The sequence below is a fragment of the Macaca mulatta genome, chromosome 4, assembly GCF_049350105.2.
Source record: "Macaca mulatta isolate MMU2019108-1 chromosome 4, T2T-MMU8v2.0, whole genome shotgun sequence".
Taxonomy (NCBI): Eukaryota; Metazoa; Chordata; class Mammalia; order Primates; family Cercopithecidae; genus Macaca; species Macaca mulatta.
Window position 1 is genome coordinate 96,116,970 of NC_133409.1, and position 23,451 is coordinate 96,140,420.

Sequence of the window (23,451 nt, forward strand, 5' to 3'; positions counted from 1 at the left end):
GGTGGTGCATGCCTGTAATCCCAGCTACTGGGGAGGCTGAGGTGGGAGGATCACTTGAACCCAGCAGGCAAAGGTTGCAATGAGCTGAGATCACGCCACTGCACTGGGCAACAGAGCAAGACTCTGCCTTAAAAAAAAAAAAAAAAAAAAAAAGCTGGGCACAGGTGGCTCATGTCTGAAATCTCAGCACTTTGGGAGGTCAAGATGGGTGGATCACCTGAGGTCAGGAGTTCAAGACCAGCCTGACCAACATAGTGAAACCCTGTCCGTGTCTACTAAAAATACAAAAATATTAGCTGGGTGTAGGCTGGGTGCAGTGGCTCATGCCTGTAATCCCAGAACATTGGTAGGCTGAGGCAGGTGGGTCACCTGAGGTCAGGAGTTTGAGACCAGCCTGACCAACGTGGTGAAACCCTGTCTCTACTAAAAATACAAAAATTAGCCAGCGTGGTGGTGGGTGCCTGTAATCCCAGCTACTCAGGAGGCTGAGGCAGGAGAATGTTTGAACCCAGGAGGTGGAGGTTGAAGTAAGCTGAGATCACGCCACTGCACTCCAGCTGGGCAACAAAGCGAGACTGTCTCAAAATATAAAACAAAATTTTTCTTTAATTAGCCAGGTGTGGTGGCGAGTGCCTGTAATCCCGGCTACTCAGGAGGCAGAGCTGCTTGAACCTGAGAGGCAAAGGTTGTGGTGAGCCGAGACTGCACCATCGCACTCCAGCCTGGGCAACAGAGTGAGGCTCTGTCTTGAAAAAAAAAAAAAAAAAAAAAAAAAAGGCTGGGCACAGTGGCTCATGCCTGTAATCCCAGCACTTTGGGAGGCTGAGGCGGGCGGATCATGAGGTCAAGAGATCAAGACCATCCTGGCCAACATGGTAAAACCCCATCTCTACTAAAAATATAAAAATTAGCTGGGCATGGTGGCACGTGCCTGTAGTCCTAGCTACTCAGGAGGCTGAGGCAGGAGAACTGCTTGAACCCAGGACGGGGAGGTTGCAGTGAGCCAAGATCGTGCCACTGCACTCCAGCCTGGCGACAGAGTGAGACTCCATCTCAAAAAAAAAAAAACAAAGGGAGTTAGTAGAAAGAAAGAAAATGAAAACAAGTTTAGACAACTTTTTCAGAGGTTTGGCTATGAAGATATGAACTTCTCTCCGGAGCAAAATATTGCCTCCAACCAATAAAAGAGAGAAATTAATGGAGAAAATCCCCTTGAGAGAGGAAAGAATATACAATTGAGGGATAGTATAAAGGCTGTTGATTAATAGGATACATGAGCACAGATGTCCTCTTGATATTTTAGTAATTTAGTGGGGACCTAGAAGAACCCATGACATATACACCATCATTTCATCAGGGCAAATAGTAGTAGAGAAAGAACTCAGTGTTTTAGGAAACTAAATATATTCAGAGAAATATGTAGCAATGTTCTATTTTTATTTGCTTCCTTTTCTTGAGATGGAGTCAGGCTGTCACCAAGGATGGAATGCAGTCGTATGACCTCAGCTCACTGCAACCTCTGCTCCCAGCTTCAAGTGATTCTCCTGCCTCAGCCTCCCAAGTAGGTAGAATTATAGGTGTCCACCACCACGCCTGGCTAAATTTTTTTTCTTTTGACATGGAGTTTCACTCTTGTTGCCCAGGCTGGAGTGCAATGGCACAATCTCGGCAACCTCTGCCTCCTGGGTTCAAGAGATTCTCCTGCCTCAGCCTCCCGAGTAGCTGTGATTCTGGGCATGCACCACCATGTCCAGCGAATTTTGTATTTTTCTTTTAATAGAGATGGGGTTTCACCATGTTGGTCAGGCTGGTCTCGAACTCCTGACCTCAGATGATCTGCCCGCCTTGGCCTCCCAAAATGCTAGGATTACAGGCATGAGCCACTGCGCCCAGCCAAATATTTGTATTTTTAGTAGAGACAGGGTTTCACCCTGTTGGCCAGGCTGGTCTACAACTCTTGAGCTCGAGTGACCTGTCCCCCTCAGCCTCCCAAAGTGCTGGGATTACAGGTACGAGCCACTGAGCCTGGCCACAATGTTCTATTAATAATCACATATGGGCCAGGCATGGTGGCTCACCCTTATAATCCTAACACTTTGGGAGGCAGAGGCAGTAGGATCACTTGAAGCCAGGAGTTCAAGACCAGTGTGGGCTACATAGTGAGACCCTGTCTCCACCAAAAATAAAAAAATTAAAAAATCAGGCAGACATGGTGTTGTACACCTGTTGTCTCAGCTACTTGGAAGGCTGAGGAAGGAGGATCCCTTGAGCCCAGGAGGTGGAGGTTGCACTGACTTATAATTACACCACTGCATTCCAGCCTGGGTGACAAAATGAGACCCTGTCTCTGGAAAAAAAAAAAACAAACAGAAAACAAAAAACATTATTTTCATCTTTCCTCTCAAAGTTAAAAATATTCCACATATCAATACCCATGTAATTTATAACAACTACACCGCTCAGTAATACCTTTGGTGAAGATTACTTATTTCTTCATCCTTGCGGTTTATTTCCACCCTGGCAGTTTTGATAAGTGCTGAAATATTCTTCTTAAGAGACTGGTTTTCGTTTATTAAGCTGAAATTCTAAAACACCACAAAATATATTAATAAAGTACATACCTACAGGGTTACTAATACTACTACATATATTAGCTGATAATTATCGAATGTTAACTACATGCAGGCATCACACATTTATAAGCCATATGAGGAGTACTATTATCTCCCTTATACAGGTGGGGAAGCTGAGACTATGAGAAGATAACTGGCACCAGAAATAGTCCCACTTAAAGTGAAACTACTTAAAACAGAGATTGAAATGAAAAACCAATGAACAGCAGAAAAAGTAAGTTCTGCCTGGCCATGATCTTGAAAATTGAAAATAAAAATGATAAGAATTAGGTTATATTCAACAGCTTTGGTTAAACTTGCAAAGATGTATTAGTCCGGTCTGGGTGCAGTGACTCATGCCTGTAATCCCAGGACTTTGGGAGGCCGAGGCGGGTGGATCACCTAAGGTCAGGAGTTCAAGACCAGCCTGGCCAACATGCTGAAACCCTGTCTCTACTAAAAATACAAACATTAGCCAGGTGTCATGGCGGGTGCCTGTAATCCCAGCTACTTGGGAGGCTGAGGCAGGGGAACCGCTTGAGCGTGGGAGGTGGAGGCTGCAGTGAGCTGGAGACGGCAGTGAGCCAAGATTGTGCCACTGCACTCCAGCGTGGCAACAGAGCAAGGCTCCGTCAAAAAAAAAAAAAAAAGATGTATTAGTCCCTAAGATAAACTAAGAAAGAATTGATAGTTCACTGGTTCTTTCAGGGGAAAGAGAAGGAAGAGAAACAATTTTACCAAAAAGTGATAACTAGAACAGGACATGACATTCCTAATTTTTGCAGTGCAGTCACAAAATGGGTCATTCTGGCAAAAGCTGTGACGGCATCATCAGTGTCCCCCAAGAGCCATTTTAGACCCATATCTTTGTTCCTCAAAACCATTGTTTTAAACCAGTTGTCATCATCTCCACAAATTTTCTATCAATTAACTATTAATTGACCTAAGTCTAACAGACCCTTTATATCAATGTCATTTAACAAATCAAGCCGTTTTATCAGTTTCATCAACTCGGGAAATAATGCATATTTGCTACATTTGCTATTTCATTTAATACTAAAAGAAAGCTTTTTTATAAACTGTCAACACTTTAACATTTTAATTTCTATTTATAATAACTTTTTTTTTTTTTTTAAGTGCTAGTGTCTTCCTCTGTCACCCAGGCTGGAGTGCAGTGGCACAATCACAGCTCACTGTAACTTCAAACTCCTGAGTTCAAGGGTCCTCCCTCCTCAGCCTCCTAAGTAGCTAGGGGGGCCATACACAGCTAATTGTTTTATTTTTTTGTAGAGATGAGGTTTCGCTACCTTGCCAAGGCTGGGCTCAAACTCCTGGCCTCAAGCAAACCTCCCACCTCTGCCTCTCAAAGTGCTGAAATTACTGGTGTGAGTCACTGTGCCTGGTAATTTGTTTTTTATGTTTTCATTTATACCCTACCTGTGTCTGTATTTCTTTAAACTTTTTCATCAGCTCTTTCATTTGCAGTTGACATTTTCCATATTCTACTTGCAACTATAAAATATAAAAGGATCATGATTCAAAATTATTTTCTTAGTTGAATTGGCATTTCAAAATATTTTAAAATTTGCAAATCAATTCACTAAGAAGGCAGATGAGGTCTACTTCTACCAGAAAGATTACTAGTTTTAAAGTTAAGCCTACAAATAATCTATTTTGTTTAGTTTCACATTCAACATCCAAACTTTAAAATTCAAACATAGTAGAAAGAAATACAAGTCTCAGGACATTTTATGCAACATATAATTTAACTTTGTACATATTATGAAAAGAAAAAATGTTATAACACTGTTTGCCTGTTGAGGTTTCATACTCAGATGCTTAAATTGGGAAGCAAAATTGTAACTAAATTTAGACAAGTATTCAGAAAACATTCCTTTAAAAAGCAGGTCTGAAGACAAAAACTGACTTAAATATTTATTAATCTAAGAGCTAAGTTCCTAAACAAAATATTTGTTCAAAACTAAGCAGTTGACTGTTCTTCAGAAGCTACAAAATAGTAAATAACTGTCCTTAATAATTGTAGCAACCCATACATCATTATATGTTGCCTCCTTTGCAGTTCCTTCTTCAGTCAGGATCTCTTCGTATAAGTCCAAACAATTTCTTGATGGTACACAGGATTTGGAAGCACTGTCTAAAAACAAACAAACAAACAAACAAAAAAACCTTCCATTAAATTACTTGTTATACTTTTTTGTTTTGTTTTTTGAGTCTCACTCTGTCACCCACGCTAGAGTGCAGTGGCAGTGGTGCAAATCTTGGCTTACTGTAGCATCACCCTCCAAGGTTCAAGCCATTTTCATGCCTCAGCCTCCCAAGTAGCTGGGATTACAGGTGCACACCCCCACGCCCCACTAATTTTTGTATTTTTAGTAGAGATGGTGAGACGGTGTTTCACCATGTTGGCCAGGCTGGTCTCGAACTCTTGACCTCAAGAAATCTACCTGCCTTGGCCTCTCAAAGTGAAAATATTTGTTACATTTTCTTTTTTTTTTGAGATGGAGTCTCCCTCTGTCGTCCAGGTTGGAGCGCAGTCACGCGATCTTGGCTCAATGCAACCTCCGCCTCCTGGGTTCAAGTGATTCTTCTGCCTCAGCCTCCCTGAGTAGTTGGGACTATAGGCACATGCCACCACACCCAGCTAATTTTTTTTTTTGTATTTTTAGTAGAAACGAGGTTTTGCCATGTTGGCCAGGCTGGTCTCGAACTCCTGACCTCAGGTGATCCGCCTGCCTCAGCCTTGCAAAGTGCTGGGATTACAGGCGCGAGCCACAGTGCCCAGCCTTGTTACACTTTTTGATATTTTGTCTACTTCAAAGATTATACATTTCTCCATCTCCTATATTTCATCCTACATTTCACTTCTCCTACATTCCAAATTTATACTGATTTTACAGATGGACTACCAATTTACATAAATGGTTGTTGTCAACCAAATTAGGTATGAAGATCATAACTGTTCAAAACTTTAAGAAATCTGATTATGGAAAAGGTTTCTAATTTGAATAGGTCATTAGATTCTCAGCATATCACTTTTACCGATACATTTAAAAATATTTATAGTAACTTACACTTTTCAAATGTTCTAATATCATATAACCTACAAGAGTATGAGTGCAGCCAGGTGTGGTGACTTATGCCTGTAATCCCAGCACTTTGGGAGGCAGAGGCGGGCAGATCACGAGGTCAGGAGATCGAGACTATCCAGGCTAACATGGTGAAACCTTGTCTCTACTAAAAATACAAAAAAATTAGCTGGGCGTGGTGGCACGTGCCTGTGGTCCCAGCTACTTGGGTGGCTGAGGCAGGAGAACCACTTGAACCTGGCAGGCGGATGTTGCAGTGAGTCGAGATTAAGCCACTGCACTTAATCCTGGGCGACAGAGTGAGAGTCTGTCTCAAAAAAAAAAAAGAGTATAAGTGAGTAGTAACAGACACCAGCACTAGTTGCACTTCAATAGTAGAAAATGTTTTTGCACAAGGCTCAATCAAATCTGAGGCCGAGATGAATAAACCTGTTTGCTAATTTGTTTTTCTGATCAAGCTTTGGTTAAGATTGGGTTCTGGAAGTTATTGTGGGGGAAAAAGAAAGAAAAGAATTACCTCAGTGTAATTACAAAGAATGGGCAAATTGTTTAGGAGCTATGATATACCAGGATTTGGTAACCACAAACACACACAATGAACTGACCAAAAAAATGAAACTATTTTTGTGGAATTCACATACCAGAAACAGCACTGTCCAACCCAGCGTATATGTCCAATGAGCCTTCATCATTGTTCTTAAGAGGAGAAGCTGCAAGAAAGGCAAAGACTAGTTAAAAATGACTTTAGGCACTGTGATTTTTCCATTCCTACACTGAAGGACCAGGAAAAGAAAGAGACTTAATAGTTTTGCTTTAAAAAAGAGATAAGCCAGGCACGGTGGCTCACGCCTGTAAACTTGGCACTTTGGGAGGCTGAGTCAGGCGGATTGCTTAAGCTCAGGAGATCAAGACCAGCCTGGACAACACAGCATACCAAAAATAAAAATTTAGCCAGGTGTGGTGGCACATGGGAGGCTGAGGTGGACTGCTTGACCCCAGAAGGTCAAGGCTGCAGAGAGCCATGACTCTGCCACTGCACTCCAGCCTGGGTGACAGTGCGAGATCCAGTCTCATATATATATTCTACTGAAAGAGTTCCAATACCAGTTACAGTGGAGTAGTTTCTACAAAACCAATCCTCCTGCAGATAACTACCGTAAACACTAAATAAAATATTCGAAGCTATCTAAAGAGCTAGAGTACACCCTAAAGCAGGCAAAAACTGAAAGGGTAGTGACAACTGAAAGAAAATAGCACCTCCCAAGTTCCCTGTCCCCTTTTATTACTGCTTTTTGTAGAAAGACAGGCCCTAGTTGTAGCTATACTGGGCAGTGACAACTCAAGAGAGAAACCTCCAGTCCTTTAGTAGCTTGAAGAACTGGAGAAAAGAATTTGTCGTAACAGTCACTAGTACACGAAAGAGGAATTACAGAAATCCACAAAGAGCATTACCTAAATTCTGCCCAAATCTCTGGGTGACTCTCAAAAAAGGGTAGAACTCCAAAAAGCCAGCTAAACCTAAAACAGAGATTTCAGTTGCTATTACAGAAGGGACCGAATCACAAGTTCAGCTAAGTTAAGTATCTGCTAAAATTAAAAACAACTCTTCAGAGGAATGTTAACAGCATCCAGTGTCTCACATTTCATTTATAATGTTGACTATACAATCCAAAGTTACTACATGGTGGCCAGGTGCAGTGACTGACACCTGTATTTCCAGCACTTTGGGAGGCCAAGGCCACAGGATTGGTTGAGCCCATGAGTTTGAGACCAGCCTAGGTAACATGGTGAGACTCTGTCTCTACGAAAATTTAAATGAAAATTAGCTTGAGCATGGTGGCAGATGCCTGTAGTCCTGGCTACTCAGGAGACTGGGGCAGTAGGATGACTTGAACCTAGGAGGTCAAGGCTGCAGTGAGCCATGTTCATGCGACTACACTCCAGCCTGGCTGACAGAGGAAGAACTTGTCTCCAAAAAAACCACACAGACAAGCACAAACTTACTACACAGAAAATCTCAGAAACAACGAAAAAGAACCAAAGGAAAAACCTATAACTGAAGATTACAATATGTAATATAAAAAATTACTGGATGTGCTTGACAGGAGAACCACTGAACTTGAAGACAGATCAACAGAAATTACCCAATCTGTAGATGAGAGAGACTTTCTTAAAAAAGAACTGAGTCTTAGTGACCTACATGATAATATCAAAAGTTCTTACATAATGTATATCTGGAGTCCAGAAGCAAATAGAGAATGGGGAGAAAGTGCTACTAGAAGGATACCAAAGAATGCTAGGACTGGAGATGATAAATAAACGAGTAATCATAAAAGACTAATTTTTCTTCTTAATTTCTTTAAGATCCATAGAACTGTTACAGTAAACACTATAGTTTTTTTTTTTTTTTTTTGAGACAGAGTCTCGCTTTGTCGCCCAGAATGGAGTGCAGCAGTGTGATCTCGGCTTGCTGCAACCTCCGCCCTCTGCCTCCCGGGTCCAAGCAATTCTCCTGCGTCAGCCTACAGCTGGGACTACAGGCGCATGCCGCCACACCCGGCTAATTTTTTGTATTTTGGTAGAGACAGGGTTTCACCATGTTGCCCAGGTTGGTCTTGAACTCCTGTGCTCAGGCAATCCACCCGTGTCGGCCTCCCCAAGTGCTGGGATTACAGGCGTGAGACACCATGCCCAGCCCAGTAAACACTAGCATTTTATTGTGGGGTTCATAACATGAAAGGCAAGGGAGCAGATAGATGCAACTACACATGCAAGATTCTATATTTCATGTAAAAAGGTACAATACTAGTAAACAGACTACAAAATGTTAAAGATGTACACACTTCCTCGAACAAGTACTAAAAATAATACAAAGAGGTACAGTGAAAAAGCTCATAAATGAAATGCAATTCAAAAATATACTCAAACATTACTAGCAGTTAGCACTAGTGCTAAAGGGAGAAAAAAATTTTAAATAAGTAAATATATATTCAAATAATATTTGAAAGAAATCAGAAAAAATAACTGATGCGACAAATTAAACTCAAAGATTAAAATGACCTAAATCCAACTACAATAATAAAGAACATTATTCACTGCAATAAAAATAGCAAATCAAATACAAAAGTATTTTATCAGTGTTAAATCTAATGAAACTGAAATTACACTGTATATAAGAGAACCAACCTTTTCTTATGAAGTACATACTGAAATACTTAGGGGTAAGGGGCCATAATGTATGTAACTTACTCTCAAATGGGTCATGAAAAAAAAACGGGTGTGCATCTAGATGTGTGTGTGTGTTTACAAAGAGAGAGTCTAGGCTGGGCGAGGTGGCTCACGCCTGTAATCCCAACACTTTGGGAGGCCGAGGCAGGCGGATCACCTGAGGTCAGGAGTTAGAGAACAGCCTGACCAACATGGTGAAACCCCGCCTCTACTAAAAATACAAAAATTAGCCAGGCATAGCGGCGCACACCTGTAATCCCAGCTACTCTGGAGGCTGAGGTAGGAGAATCACTTGAACTTGGGAGGCAGAGGTTGCAGTGAGCCGAGTTCGCACCACTGCACTCCAGCCTGGGAGACAGAGCGAGACTCCGTCTCCAAAAAAAAAAAAAGGAAGACACAAAGTAGAAAGTACACTGTAGCTGTGACTAGTTTTAAAATGTATATGCTTCTCCTACTGCTTCACTTGATTAGCCTAAAAAATACATATACGGGCCGGGCGCGGTGGCTCACGCATGTAATCCTAGCACTTTGGTAGGCCGAGGAGGGTGGCTCATGAGGTCAGGAGATCGAGACCATCCTGGCTAACACGGTTAAACCCCGTCTCTACTGAAAATACAAAAAATTAGCTGGGCGTGGTGGCGGGCACCTGTAGTCCCAGCTACTCAGGAGGCTGAGGCAGGAGAATGATGTGAACCCAGGAGGCAGAGCTTGCAGTGAGCCAAGACTGCGCCACTGTACTCCAGCCTGGGCGACAGAGCAAGACTCCGTTTCAAAAGAAAATAATAATAAAAAACCTGGCCAGGTGTGGTGGTTCACGCCTATAATCCCAGCACTTTGAGAGACCAAGGTGAGTGGATCACCTGAGGTCAGGAGTTCGATACCAGCCTGGCCAATACGGCAAAACCCCGTCTCCACTAAAAATACCAAAACTTAGCCAGGCATGGTGGTGCACACCTGTAAACTCAGCTACTCAGGAAGCTGAGACAGGAGAATTGCTTGAACCTGGGAGGCGGAGGTTGCAGTGAGCCTAGATCACGCCATTGCACTCCAGCCTGGACAAGAGTGAAACTCCATCTCAAAAAAAAACATATATATATATACACGTATGTGTATAGACAGCGACTTGACAGTGACACATAGAAATAAAAACAGCTGCATCCAGAAAATCAGATTAAATTGTAGCTTTGTCCTTCAAATTTTAATGGTTGCAGATGTGATAAAATTTAATCATTTGTGAATCTAGGTGACAAATAATGCTGTTCATTACATTATATTTCCAATTTTTCTATTTGTTGGCCTAAATTTTTTTTTTTCGAGACAGAATTTCGTTCTTCCCCCAGGCTGGATTGCAATGGCACGACCTCAGCTCACTGCAACCTCCACCTCCCAGTTCAAGTGATTCTCCTGCCTCAGGCTCCCGAGTAGCTGGGATTACAGGTGTGCACCACCACACCCCGCTAATTTTTGTATTTTTAGTAGAGACGGAGTTTCACCATGTTGGTCAGGCTGGTCTTGAACTCCTGACCTCGGGTGCTCCACCCGCCTCGGTCTCCCAAAGTGCCAGAATTACAGGCAAGAGCCATTGCGCCTGGCCTGGCTTAAAATTTTTCAAAGGAAAAACATAAAAGAGAATTACAGTGTAACAACTTGAAACTATATCAGCAAAAATAAACACCAAATAACCCCACCCAGAATGGTTATAATGGCCATAGTTGGTGTGAACTCTTCCATATCTATGAATACTAATTGTTTAAAACATTATTTTAGGCAAAAATGGAATTCTACTAAACATGTTTTATAACTGCCCTTCCTACTCTCCATGGCATAGGAATCACTATTCTGGTCAATAAACATATGCGCATATCTCAACAAATTCAATGAGGTCACAGCATGATTATCATTAAAAGAAAGAGATAATAATGTTATGTCAGTGTCTGGAAGTTTATCTTCCGCATATAATTTAAAATATTTCTATTTTGGGCCGGGCGTGGTGGCTCACACCTGTAGTTCCAGCACTACGGGAGGCCAAGGTGGGTGGATCACCTGAGGTCAGGAGTTCGAGATGAGCCTGGCCAACATGGTGAAACTTCGTCTCTTCTAAAAATACAAGAATTAGCCAGGCATGGTGGCAGGCGCCTGTAATCTCAGCTACTCGGGCGGCTGAGTCAGGAGAATTGCTGGAACTCAGGAGACGGAGGTTGCAGTGAGCTGAGACTGCAACACTGCACTCCAGCCCAGGCCAACAACAGCAAAACTCTATCTCAAAAAAAAAAAAAAGAAAAGAAATTCTATTTTATGAGCTTATTTTACTACCAGGTATTGACAGTTATTTATTTCTTTTTCAAACTAATTATCCATTGTGACTATCAATTTTTTTTTTTTTTTTTGAGACAAGAGTCTCGCTCTGTCGTCTAGGCTAGAGTGCAGTGGCTGAAATTACAGGCATATGCCACCACGCTTGGCTAATTTTTGTATTTTTAGTAGAGATGGGGTTTCACCATGTTGGTCACCCTGGTCTCAAACTCCTGACCTTGTGATCCGCCCACCTCGGCCTCCCAAAGTATTGAGATTATAGGCATGAGACACCGCACCTGGCCCAATTTTTTCCTGAACAACAAACAACCATCAGTGCATTTACTGGAAATATTAACTTCAAGAGTAACAACAACCTATCTTACATATTTTTAGATATAATAATAAAAATCATTATCATTCATATTAGTAAAATCACTAATTTGACTACATTCTGAAGCTTGAAAGCATACAGTAAGTTCACACTTTTAAGCATTTCCATGTACCAGGCATTTTATTGTATTAATTCATTTATGTATAGAGAAAAAAGGCTGATAATGACTATGTTTCCAATGAGAATAGGTAAATGATTTTGTAATTTAAAAAGTAAAGTTAGGCAAGGAATAGTGGCTCACAACTGTAATCCCAACACTTTGGGAGGCAAAAAGGGAGGGTTGCTTGAGTCCAAGAATTAGAGACCAGCCTAGACCACATAGTGAAACCTTGTCTCTACAAAAAATAAAATGATTAGATGGCCGTGTTGGCATGTGCCTGTAGTCCTAGCTACTCAGGAGGCTGAGGCGAGAGGATCTCTTGAGCTCTGAAGTCTGAAGTCATAGTGAGAGCTATTGATGGCGCCGCTGCACTCCACCCTGGGCAAGTGGGGGAGATCCTGTCTCATTTAAAAAAAACCAAAAAAACAAAAAGTAAATTAGAAAGACAATTAAAAGTAGCTCTTACCGGAAAAGACATCAAATAAACTTGTTCCATCACCATTGTCATCATCTGCTGCCATGATCCTATTTCCTTTTGAAAGTCACCACCTACGGTATTAAATATTTTAAAATTTCCACTGTTAAAATAAACCTCACAATTCAGAGAATAAACCTAGCTTCAAAACAAAAAGCAATTTTCAAATTTGGACACATTGAAAAAGCTCACTCTCTATCATTCTTCGTTTTTGGAGACAAAGTCTCACTCTGTCGCTCAAGTTGGAGTGCAGTGGCTTGATCTCCACTCACTGCAACCTCTGCCTTCTGGGTTCAAGTGATTCTCGTGCCTCAGCCTCCCGAGTAGCTGGGATTACAGAGTAGCTGGGATTACAGGAGTGTACCATAACTGCGATTACAGGAGTGCACCACCACACCTAGCTAATTTTTGTAATTTTAGTGAAACAGGGTTTTGCCTGTCTGCCACGTTGGCCAGGCTGGTCTTGAACTCCTGGCCTTAAGTAATCCACCCACCTCAGAATCCCAAAGTGCTGGGATTACAGGCATGAGCCCCCGTGCCTGGCCTTTCTCTCTACCATTATTAAAAGCAGATTTGTGTTATCAAAAAAAGTGCCTAATACTTTCTAGTAAAAAGTCAAAACTATAAAGCAAAAATTTTAAACTTGTTAATATGGCCAGGCATGATGGCTCATGCCTCTAATCTCAGCACTTTGGGAGGTCAAGTCAGGTGGATCACTTGAGCCCGGGAGTTTGAGACCAGCCTGGGCAACATGGTGAAACCTCATCTCTACAAAAAACACAAAAATTACCCAAGTGTAGTAGCCTGTGCCTGTAGTCCCAGCTACTTGGGGGCTGAAACAGGAGGATCACTTGAGCCTGGCAGGCAAATGTTGCAGTGAGCCGAGATAGTGCCATTGCACTGCAGCCTGGGTGACAGAGTGAGACCCTGTCTCAAGAAAAAAAAAAAAAAAAATTGTTAATATACTTAAGCTATGTACAAAGTAAATGATGCTAATTTTATAAAACAGACCAAAACACAAATTAACTTTTTTTTTTCTTTAGACAGAGTTTCGCTCTTGTTGCCCAGGCTAGAGTGCAATGGTGCAACCTTGGCTCACCGCAACCTCCACCTCCCGGGTTCAAGCAGTTCTCCTGCCTCAGCCTCCCAAGTAGCTGGGATTACAGGCATGCACCACCATGCCCAACTAATTTTGTATTTTTAGTAGAGATGGGGTTTCTCCATGTTTGTCAGGTTGGTCTCGAACTCCCAACCTCAGGTGATCCGCTGGCCTCAGCCTCCCAAAGTGCTGGGATTACAAGCCTGAGCCACCGCGCCCGGCCAAATTAACTTTTGCACTAAAATAAGAACCATCGCTACTATCACAACACACACACACACACATATTAGTACTAACAAGAAATACTGATACCAAAAAAAGGTAATCACTTAGACCAAATAGAAAAATGGTCAAAAAACACAGACAAATCATTAAAAAAAAAAAAAACAAAGCAAAGCTTTTGGAACTAAAAGATGTTTGACTTCACTAAACACAAATTAAAACAATGAGATATGCCATGTTGTGTAGGAAAGTGTTGGCATAGCCAGGCATGGCTACTTATCGTTAGAAAGGCTGCTTACTAAGGCCCTTGGCTGGAGTTTAAGAACTCAAATTTCAGGAGGGTTCCCACAATTTCCAGACTGATAAGAAGTGTCTCGATGTGCCTAAACTGTTCATACAAACAATGTGGTGTATCATAAACACCTGTATCCTTCTGGGAGTCTTAAAATTTTAGTACATGACAGGCAGAGGTGGCCTATGTGACCAGCCCCCAGTAAAAAGCCTGGGCACTGAGTCTCCAACATGCTTCTCAGGTAGACAACATTTCACACCTGCTATCACTAGTTGCTGGGGGAACAAACAGTTAAGGGCATGACTCCACTGGGAGCAAAACCATGGGAACTTTAACGTGGTTTCCTCTAGACTTTACCCCATGGACCTTTTTTCCCTTTGGTGATTGTGCTTTGCATCCTTTCATTGTAATAAATCATAGCTGTGAGTACAACTACATAGTGAATCCTATAAGTCTGGAAAATCATCAAACTTAGGGGTGGTCTTCGGGACTCCTGACATGTTTTCACCAATAACATAGTAAGACAAGCAAATAACAAAAAATTTGATAGTACACTAGGTTGACAAAGGTATGGGAAAAGAGGTACTCTCACAGCTCTCTCAAGTGTACTCTGGTAAAAGCTCTGTGAAAGCAATTTGGCAACAGCTTTGATTTGATTAAAAATTTGATGAAATGTTTAAGTGCAATACTCTGACCTAACAATTTCACATCTAATAATCTGTTACCAGTGTTGTTTATGGTAAAACTAGAAACAACATAAGAATCCAAAACAGTAAAAAAACAAAAACAGGCCAGATTGCAGTGGCTCACGCCTGTAACCCAGCACTATGGGAGGCCGAAGATGGCAGATTAACTGAGGTTAGGAGTTCGAGATCAGCCTGGCCAACATGGTGAAACCTCGTCTCTACTAACACTACAAAAATTAGCTGGGCGTGGTGGCAGGTGCCTGTAATCCCAGCTACTTGGGAGGCTGAGGCAGGAGAATCACTTGAACCCAGAAGGTGGAGGCTGCAGTGAGCCGAGATTGCGTCACTGCACTCCAGCCTGGGCAACAAGAGTGAAACTCCGTCCCCCCACCAAAAAAAAGAAAGCCTCTCTTCACTAACTTATCTGGCATCCTCTAATCTGCCAGTAAAACCCAATGAATGATTATGGCCACTGAACTATGGCCACTCTGGCCACTTGGGGCTATGAAATTATTAGCAAGCCTGCACCTGCATACTTCTGCTCCCACCAATTGAGATATATGCTTATGTAGTGGAGGGTGTATGTCTGCTGCCTGAATCCTGAAGGACAGGAGATGAGCCAAGACCATGGTGCCAGGCTGAAGAGCCAGTGCCCCTGGGAACCCAAACATTCCGAAGAGTATTTGAGAACCTACCAAGAAAAACAGTCTCATCGCTTAAATACAGTAGGCAATGAGCCAGAAAGTTAGCTTAAAAACAGTTTACAGACAAAAGGGCAGCATGGATCTCTAAAGTTGTTCTGCTGCCATCCAGAGTGCCTTGTAAAAAATAAGCTTATTAGTCCTAATAAATATATCTATTTGCCAAGCTGGACTCGTCTGAATCATTCTTTGGTCTCCTAGCTCCCTCTTAGTTTGGGGGAAGGTTTTCTATATACGATTCTGGGTTTTTCTCAAAGCTTACCAATGTATATTTATTGTCAAATCCAATTATGCCCATTTTCATATTTTTCTAAATCACAGTATGATGAAAGATCACATTACCAAAGGGAGTTATTTTCTACTGAAAACTAGGCAGAATGCTATGGAAAGATAGGTAGCAAAACACACACACACCCCCCTGCATGTCAAATCAAGTGAAGAAAAAATGATCCAAAGTACTAGGGGAGAAAATCTAGTCTATACTCAGATCAATTAAAAAGTATCTAAGTTTTGTTTTTGTTTTTGTTTTTTTTTTAAAGACAGAGTCTCCCTCTGTCACCCAGGCTGCAGTGCAGTGGCACAACAGCTCACTGCAACCTCCCTGGGCTCAAGCAAGGACAAAACAAAAACTGAAAATCATGGGCAATGTCTTATGGGTGTAGTTCATGCAAGAAAGATGTCAACACTCTCATCATTGGATTCATATTCAAAGACAAGATCATGGTTCTACCACAAGAGATAAATAAAATCAAGGTGTATTATCTTTTTTCCTCCATTCCTCACATTCCTCAATCTAACACTTATTTCAATTAGCTCATTTGATTAACTGTTATAAAATAGCCTGCACAATTACAAAAAGCACAAATAACATAATCACGTCTGGTAACATAACTGACTCTGCAAAGCAAAATTCAACTGGTGAAATCAGATACTCAGAGGTTTCCTAATGAGAAATCTACTAGTAGTAGCTGTAAGCTGTCACATGGAGAGGGGAGCATTAGTCATGGGGTTTCCTCTCAGAATAATGGAGAATCTAATGATTTGGTTAAAGAGATCAAATAGATCAAAGCTTTCCCTGCACTATTATTTCATACAGTTTTAGTTTATACTAATGGCAGGTATTACTTAAAAAAAAAAAAAAAAAAAAAGTGTGGTAACTCACACTTGTAATTTCAGCACTTTGGGAGTAAGGTGGAAGGACTGCTTGATCCTAGGAGTTTGGGACCAGCTTGGGCAACATGGCAAAACCACATCAAGACAAAAAAAAATACAAACAAACGGGCTGGGCACGGTGGCTCATGCCTGTAATCCCAGCACTTTGGGAGGCCAAGGTGGGTGGATCACAAGGTCAAGAGTTTGAGACCAGCCTGGCCAACATGGCGAAACCCCGTCTCTACTAAGAATACAAAAATTAGCCAGGCATGGTGGGGCGTGCCTGTAATCCCAACTAGGCTGAGGCAGGAAAATCGCTTGAACCCGGGAGGTGGAGGTTGCAGTGAGCTGAGATTGCACCACTGCACTCCAGCCTGGGTGACTGAGCAAGACTCTGTCTTGAAAAACAAACAAAAAACGTCACAACTGTAATCCTAGCACTTTGGGACGTCAAGGTGGTAGGTTCACTTGAGCCCAGTAGTTCAAGACCAGCCTGGGCAACATAGGGAGAGCCCATCTTTATTTAATAGAATAAATTTTTTTAAAAAGTAGGCAGGCATGGTGGTTCACACCTATAGTACTATCTACTTCAGTAGCTGAGATGGGAGGATCTCCTGAGCCTGCGAGGTGGAGGCTACAGTGAGCTGTGATCATGCCACTGTACTCCAGCCAGTGCAACAGAGTGAGAGACCATGTTTCAAAAATAATAATTTAAAAAAAAGGAAGAAAGGTAGGCCGGGCGCGGTGGCTCAAGCCTGTAATCCCAGCACTTTGGGAGGCCGAGAAGGGCTCCCTCACGGGGTCAGGAGATCGAGACCACCCTGGCTAACACGGTGAAACCCCGTCTCTACTAAAAAATACAAAAAACTAGCCGGGCGAGGTGGCGGGCGCCTGTAGTCCCAGCTGCTCAGGAGGCTGAGGCGGGAGAATGGCGTAAACCCGGGAGGCGGAGCTTGCAGTGAGCTGAGATCCGGTCACTGCCCTCCAGCCTGGGGGACAGAGCGAAACTCCGTATCAAAAAAAAAAAAAAAAAAAAAGGAAGAAAAAGAAGAAGACTCGACCTAGTAAGTTAAACCTGGAAATAAATATAAATCTAAGAGACTTGGTAATCCTGGGTCTCTTTTTTAACAATTAGTCAAGAGCAATAATAAGGGGGGAAGAATAGAACGGGAAGTTTGATCTGTAACTGACTGTGAACAGCCAACTGAGAAAATACTACTTTGGGACCAGCTAATAATGGATCTTTTGCCCCCATCTGTCTTAAATTTTTCTCCAAATTTTTTTGTCAGATCATTATCTTCACATCTTAATTCTAGGTCCCCACCACCAAAGGTATTTTTTATTTTTTATTTTATTTTTTGAGACGGAGTCTCGCTCTGTTGCCCATGCTGGAGTGCAGAGGTGCATCTCTGCTCACTGCGAGCTCCGCCTCCCGGGTTCACGCCATTCTCCTGCCTCAGCCTGCCATATAGCTGGGACTACAGGCGCCCGCCACCACGCCTGGCTATTTTATTTATTTATTTTTTTTGTATTTTTAGTAGAGACGGGGTTTCACCGTGTTAGCCAGGATGGTCTCGATCTCCTGACCTTGTGATCCGCCTGCCTCGGCCTTCCAAAGTGCTAGGATTACAGGCGTGAGCCACCGTGTCCGGCCGCCAAAGGTATTTTTTAAAAGATTATTTATAAATTAAGAAGTAACTGCTTATTTCTTAATTGTATCACATGATGCATTAATAGTACTTCAAAATTTCTGAGAACATATACAGTAATATAGAGAAGTCATCAAAAGAAGTTATATGTGTGTGGCTTCTCACTGTGTACACATGAAAAAGTTAAAGGTTCTTAGCTTCCTAGGCTGTAGGAAAAGGAAAAAAGTAGTTAAAGGGACTGTGACAGTTATGCCTCTCAATTCCAAATCCATACTTCTGTGATAAAGGAGCTAGGCCTTGTAGATATTTCTCCTTTGCTAACTGGCACAAGGTTAACCCTTATCAGAATGGTGGAGGAACAATGGAAGAGGAAGGGGGATTCTTTCCCTAGTTTCGGTGCATCTGGCTAGCAAGGCTCCTACAAAGCCTGCTGTCCCAGCATTCGGTTCCTGCAGGGCGGTTTTCCACAGGCTCACTTCCTGTACATCAGGTTCCTATTATGATTGGCTCCTGCAGAACACGGCTTCCTCCTGCTAGGTTCAGGGAGAGGGCAGCTTCTCCAACTCATAGATCCTCTAGCACCCAGGAGCTTCCCTATACAACTCCTCTGGCCGATTTAGAACAGAGCAAAACACTTAGCAATGTCTCCACCGTCCAGCTGACCCCAGCAATGCTCTTTCCATGAGGTCTGGATCCCATCCTTAGAGTGAGGGAACACAGCTCTTCTTTGGATGATCAAAACCCCAGCGGTCATAGCTGCTCCCTATATCTGATATTCCTATATTTTTCAGTTATTCCTTAACTATTACTAGACAATTACTAGTTACTTCAATCCTGTCAACAATATATATATATATATTTTTTTTTTGAGACGGAGTCTCGCTCTGTCTCCCAGGCTGGAGTGCAGTGTTGCGATCTCGGGTCACTGCAAGCTCCGCCTCCCGGGTTCACGCTCCTGCCTCAGCGTCCGGAGCAGGTGGGACTACAGGCGCCCACCACCACACCCAGCTAATCTTTTGTGTAAAGACGGGGTTTCACTGCGTTAGCCAGGATGGCCTCGATCTCCTGATCTCGTGATCTGCCCGCCTCGGCCTCCCAAAGTGTTGGGATTACAGGCGTGAGCCACTGCACCTTGGCCTTTTTCTTTGTGATACGGAGTCTCGCTCAGCCGCCCAGGCTGGAGTGCGGTGGCGCGCTCTCGGCTCACTGCAAACACCGTCTCCTCGATTCAAGCGATTCTCTCGTCTCAGCATCCGGAGCAGCCGGGATTACAGGCACCCCCCATCAGGCCTGGCTAATTTTTGTATTTTAGTAGAGACGGGGTTTCGCCATGTTGGCCAGGCTGATCTTAAACTTCTGACCTCAGGTGATCCGCCCGCCTTGGACTCCCAAAGTGCTAGGATTACAGGCGTGAGTCACGGAACCCGGCCAATAATTCTTTATACTAAACTTTCCCTTTCAAATTACTATATGGTTTTTGCCTACTGACTGAACTCTGACTGATATAGATAACTCAGTCACAATTGGGCTGGTGCAGTGGCTCATGCCTGTAATCCCAGCACTTTGGGATGGATGGAGGCGGTGGACTGCTTGAGGTCAGGAGTTCAAGAGCAGCCTGACCAACACAGTGAAACCTCATCTCTACTAAAAATACAAAAATTAGCTGGGCGTGGTGGTGGGTGTCTATAATGCCAGCTATTCTAGAGGCTGAGGCAGGAGACTCACTTGAACCTAGGAGGCAGAGGTTGCAGTGAGCCAAGATCATACCACTGCACTCCATCCAGCTTAGGCAACAGAGCGATTCTCTGCTTTAAAAAAAACCCCCAAAACCAAAAAGCCAAAAAAACAAATTGTTACAATAGAGATTTTAACATTATTTTCTCTAATGATCAAGCAGTTAAAGAAATTTAAGCATATAGCTCTGAATACAAAATTGACAGGTTTGATCTGATAATTTCATAACCCTGCATACCACAATTAAGAGAACTTACACTACTTTTAAGCGCATTTATAAATATTGTCTATGTATCAAGCCGCAGTGCAAGTTTCCACAAATATCAAAGAAATGCTTCCATCTAGCCCAATAAAATTCAAAGTTAACAACGCACTTTCAAATTTCCCAGGTCATTTGGAAATTAATAAACATAGGTGAAAGAACAAATACTAATGGAAACTGGGAAAAAGTACAGAACTGAGTAACAATGAATACAACACAGAAAATTTATGGGATAAAACCAAAATAGTACTTTTAAAGGCAAAGTTACAGTACTAAATGTATAGGAAGAAAGGACAAAACATTAATGAGGCCATCAATCACCTCAAGAAGTTAGAAAAAGAACAAAGTAAACCCAAAGAAATAAAAATATAACCAGCAAGGCCGGGCACAGTGGCTTACGCCTGTAATCCCAGCACTTTAGGAGGCCAAGGCAGGTAGATCACGAGGTCAGGAGATCAAGACCATCCTGGCTAATGTGGTGAAACCCCATCTCTACTAAAAATACAAAAACAAAATTAGCTGGACATGGTGGTAGGCACCTGTAGTCCCAGCTACTTGGGAGGCTGAGGCAGGAGAATGGTGTGAACCCGGGAAGCGGAGGTTGCAGTGAGCTGAGATTGTGCCATTGCATTCCAGCCTGGGTGACAGAGCGAGACTCTGTCTCAAAAACAAACAAACAAAATATATATATATAACCAGCAAAAACTAACAAACAAGCACTAGAAAGATCAATAAAAATACAAGTTGGTTCTGTGAAAAGAGAAATAAGCATATCTATGGCAAAACTAATCAGGAAAAAGAAAGAAAGCAAAAACACTACAAATTTTAAAACGATTAGGCCGGGCACAGTGGCTTGTGCTTGTAATCCCAGCACTTTGGGAGGCTCAAGCGGAGGTTCATTTGAGCCCAGTTCAAGACCAGCGTAGGCAACATAATGAGACTCTCTCTAAAAGTAATAATAATAATAATGAAAGGTTAATCTGTTCCAGACAACAGAAAAAACTATTTGCGAATAAGCAAATAATTGAGGCGAATACAACCTTAATTTCAAAACTGGTTGGGGCCGGGTGCGGTGGCTCCCAGCACTTTGGGAGGCCGAGGTGGGCGGATCACAAGGTCAGGAGATTGAGGCCATCCTGGCTAACACGGTGAAACCCCGTCTCTACTAAAAATACAAAAAAATTAGCCGGGCGTGGTGGTGGGCACCTGTAGTCCCAGCTACTTGGGAGTCTGAGGCGGGAGAATGGTGTGAACCCAGGAGGCTGAGGTTGCAGTGAGCCAAGATCGCGCCACTGTACTCCAGCCTGGGCAACAGAGCGAGACTCCGTCTCAAAACAACAACAACAACAACAACAACAAAAACAAAACTGGTCAAGAATAGAGCAAAACAAAAAAAACTACAAGACCAGACAACTATAAGCCAATCTTTCTTATAAACATAAACAGAAATAGCCTTAAAAAAAAAAAAATTGGCCTGTCATCCCAGCACTTTGGGAGGCCAAGGTGGGTGGATTGCTTGACGTCAGGAATTCAAGACCAACTTTGTTAACATGGTGAAGTCCCGTCTCTATTAAAAACACAAAAATTGGAAGGACATGGTAGTGCACACCTGTTATCCCAGCTACTCAGGAGGCTGAGGCAGGAGAGTAGCTTGAACCTGGGAGGCAGAGGTTGCAGCGAGCCAAGATTGCGCCACTCTTCAGCCTGCGCAACAGAGGGAGACTCCGTAGCAAAAAAAAAAAAAAATCAACCAACTGAATCCACTAAGATATTAAACAAAAAAGCACTACAGACAAGTGAGATGTATCCCAAAAATGTGAGGATGTCTAACATTAAAAAACCAATTAGTGGGCTGGGTGCAATGGCTCACGCCTGTAATCCCAGCAATTTGGGAGGCTGAGGCGGGTGGATCACGAGATCAGGAGATAGAGACAATCCTGGCTAACATGGTGAAACCCCATCTCTACTGAAAATACAAAAACAAAATTAGCCAGGCGCGGTGGTGGGCGCCTGTAGTCCCAGCTACTAGGGAGTCTGAGATGGGAAAACGGCGTGAAGCCGGGAGCGGAGGTTGCAGTGAGCTGAGATTGTGCCATTGCATTCCAGCCTGGGTGACAGAGCGAGACTCTGTCTCAAAACAAACAAACAAACAAACAAGAAACAATTAGCAACCAAGTGTGGTGGCTCATGCCTAAATCCCGGCACTCTGGGAAGCCTAGGCAGGTGGACAGATCTGAGGTCAGAAGTTCAAGACCAGGCTGGCTAACATGGTGAAACCCTCTCTCTACTAAAAATAAAAAAAATTAGCCAGGTATGCTGACACGCACCAGTAATCCCAGCTATTCAGGAGGCTCAGGCACAAAAGAATTGCTTGAGCGTGGGGAAGGTAGAGGCTGAAGTGAGCCAAGATTGTCCCACTACACTCCAGCCTGGGCAACAGAGCAAGACTGTCTCAAACAATAAATAAATAAATAAACAAACAAACAAACAAACAAATAAATTAGTGGCTGGATGCCAGGGTACAGTGGTTCACACCTGTAATCCCAGCACTTTGGGGGAAGGCCGAGGTGGGTGCATCACTTCAGGCCAGGAGTTTGAGACCAGCCTGGGCAACATGGCGAAATCTCATCTCTAGAAAAAATACAAAAATTAGCCAGGCGTGGTGACACACGCCTATGGTCCCAACCATACTTAGGAGGCTGAGGTGGGAGGATTCCTTAAGCACCCCCAGGAAGCAGAGATTGCTGTGAGCCAAGATCAAGTCACTGCCTTGCAGCCTGAGTGATAGAATGAGACCCTGTCTCAAAACAAACAAACAAAAAAATGCTAACATTAATAAACACATTCCTGTAGGTAGAAACTCACCAAGTCCAAAACAAGAGATCATCTTTCCATCCATATCTGCTCACTTCCTGATTTCTCTATTTCTTGGAGTAGTACTAACATTCCCTAATAGACTACTGATCTACTGATGCTACCTCTGAAATGTTTCTCCTATTTATCCCCATTCTCGCCATTTCGATTTGTTTCAGGCCCCACTATAGCTACCTAATTATTTCCCCGCTCCAAATACATGCTACGCACAACTACTGGGTTAGTTCTACCGCAATCCTGCTCAAAAACTTTACTTCCCGATTTTTAATAAATAAAGTACAAAGTCCTTATCCCGGTTGGGCGCACTGGCTCATGCCTATAATCCCAGCACTCTGGGAGGCCTAGGTAAGCGGATTATGAGGTCAAGAGATCGAGACCATCCTGGCCAACATGGTGAAACCCCGTCTCTATTAAAAATACAAAAAAAATTAGCTGGGCATGGTGGTGCGTGTCTAGTCCCAGCTACTTGGGAGGCTGACGCAGGAGAATTGCTTGAACCCAGGAGGAGGAGGTCGCAGTGAGCTGAGATCGTGCCACAGAGTGAGACTCCATTTCAAAAAAAAAAAAAAAAA

At 42.8% G+C, this 23,451-nt stretch overlaps 1 protein-coding gene across 18 annotated transcripts in view; it reads right to left on the minus strand.

Moving 5' to 3' along the window:
• CASP8AP2 (caspase 8 associated protein 2) overlaps positions 1-23,451 on the minus strand; it is a 46,657-nt gene that overhangs the window by 16,955 nt on the left and 6,251 nt on the right. For 9 of the 18 annotated variants that reach the window (XR_003728881.2, XM_028847355.2, XM_028847353.2 and 6 more), the window contains exons 2-6: positions 12,200-12,282; positions 6,361-6,429; positions 4,667-4,767; positions 4,050-4,124; positions 2,470-2,585 (exon numbers count right to left, since the gene is read on the minus strand). Coding sequence is in view for 16 of the 18 variants with exons in the window: in XM_028847355.2 (XP_028703188.1) it covers positions 2,470-2,585; positions 4,050-4,124; positions 4,667-4,767; positions 6,361-6,429; positions 12,200-12,254 (416 nt within the window). In the remaining 2 variants the exon portion in view is untranslated. Of the gene's footprint in view, positions 1-1,600; positions 2,348-2,469; positions 2,586-4,049; positions 4,125-4,666; positions 4,768-6,360; positions 6,430-7,171; positions 7,238-12,199; positions 12,283-21,614; positions 21,752-23,451 lie in introns of those variants that run through there. The other 9 variants (XM_077999663.1, XM_077999662.1, XM_077999664.1 and 6 more) reach the window with 5 other exon arrangements.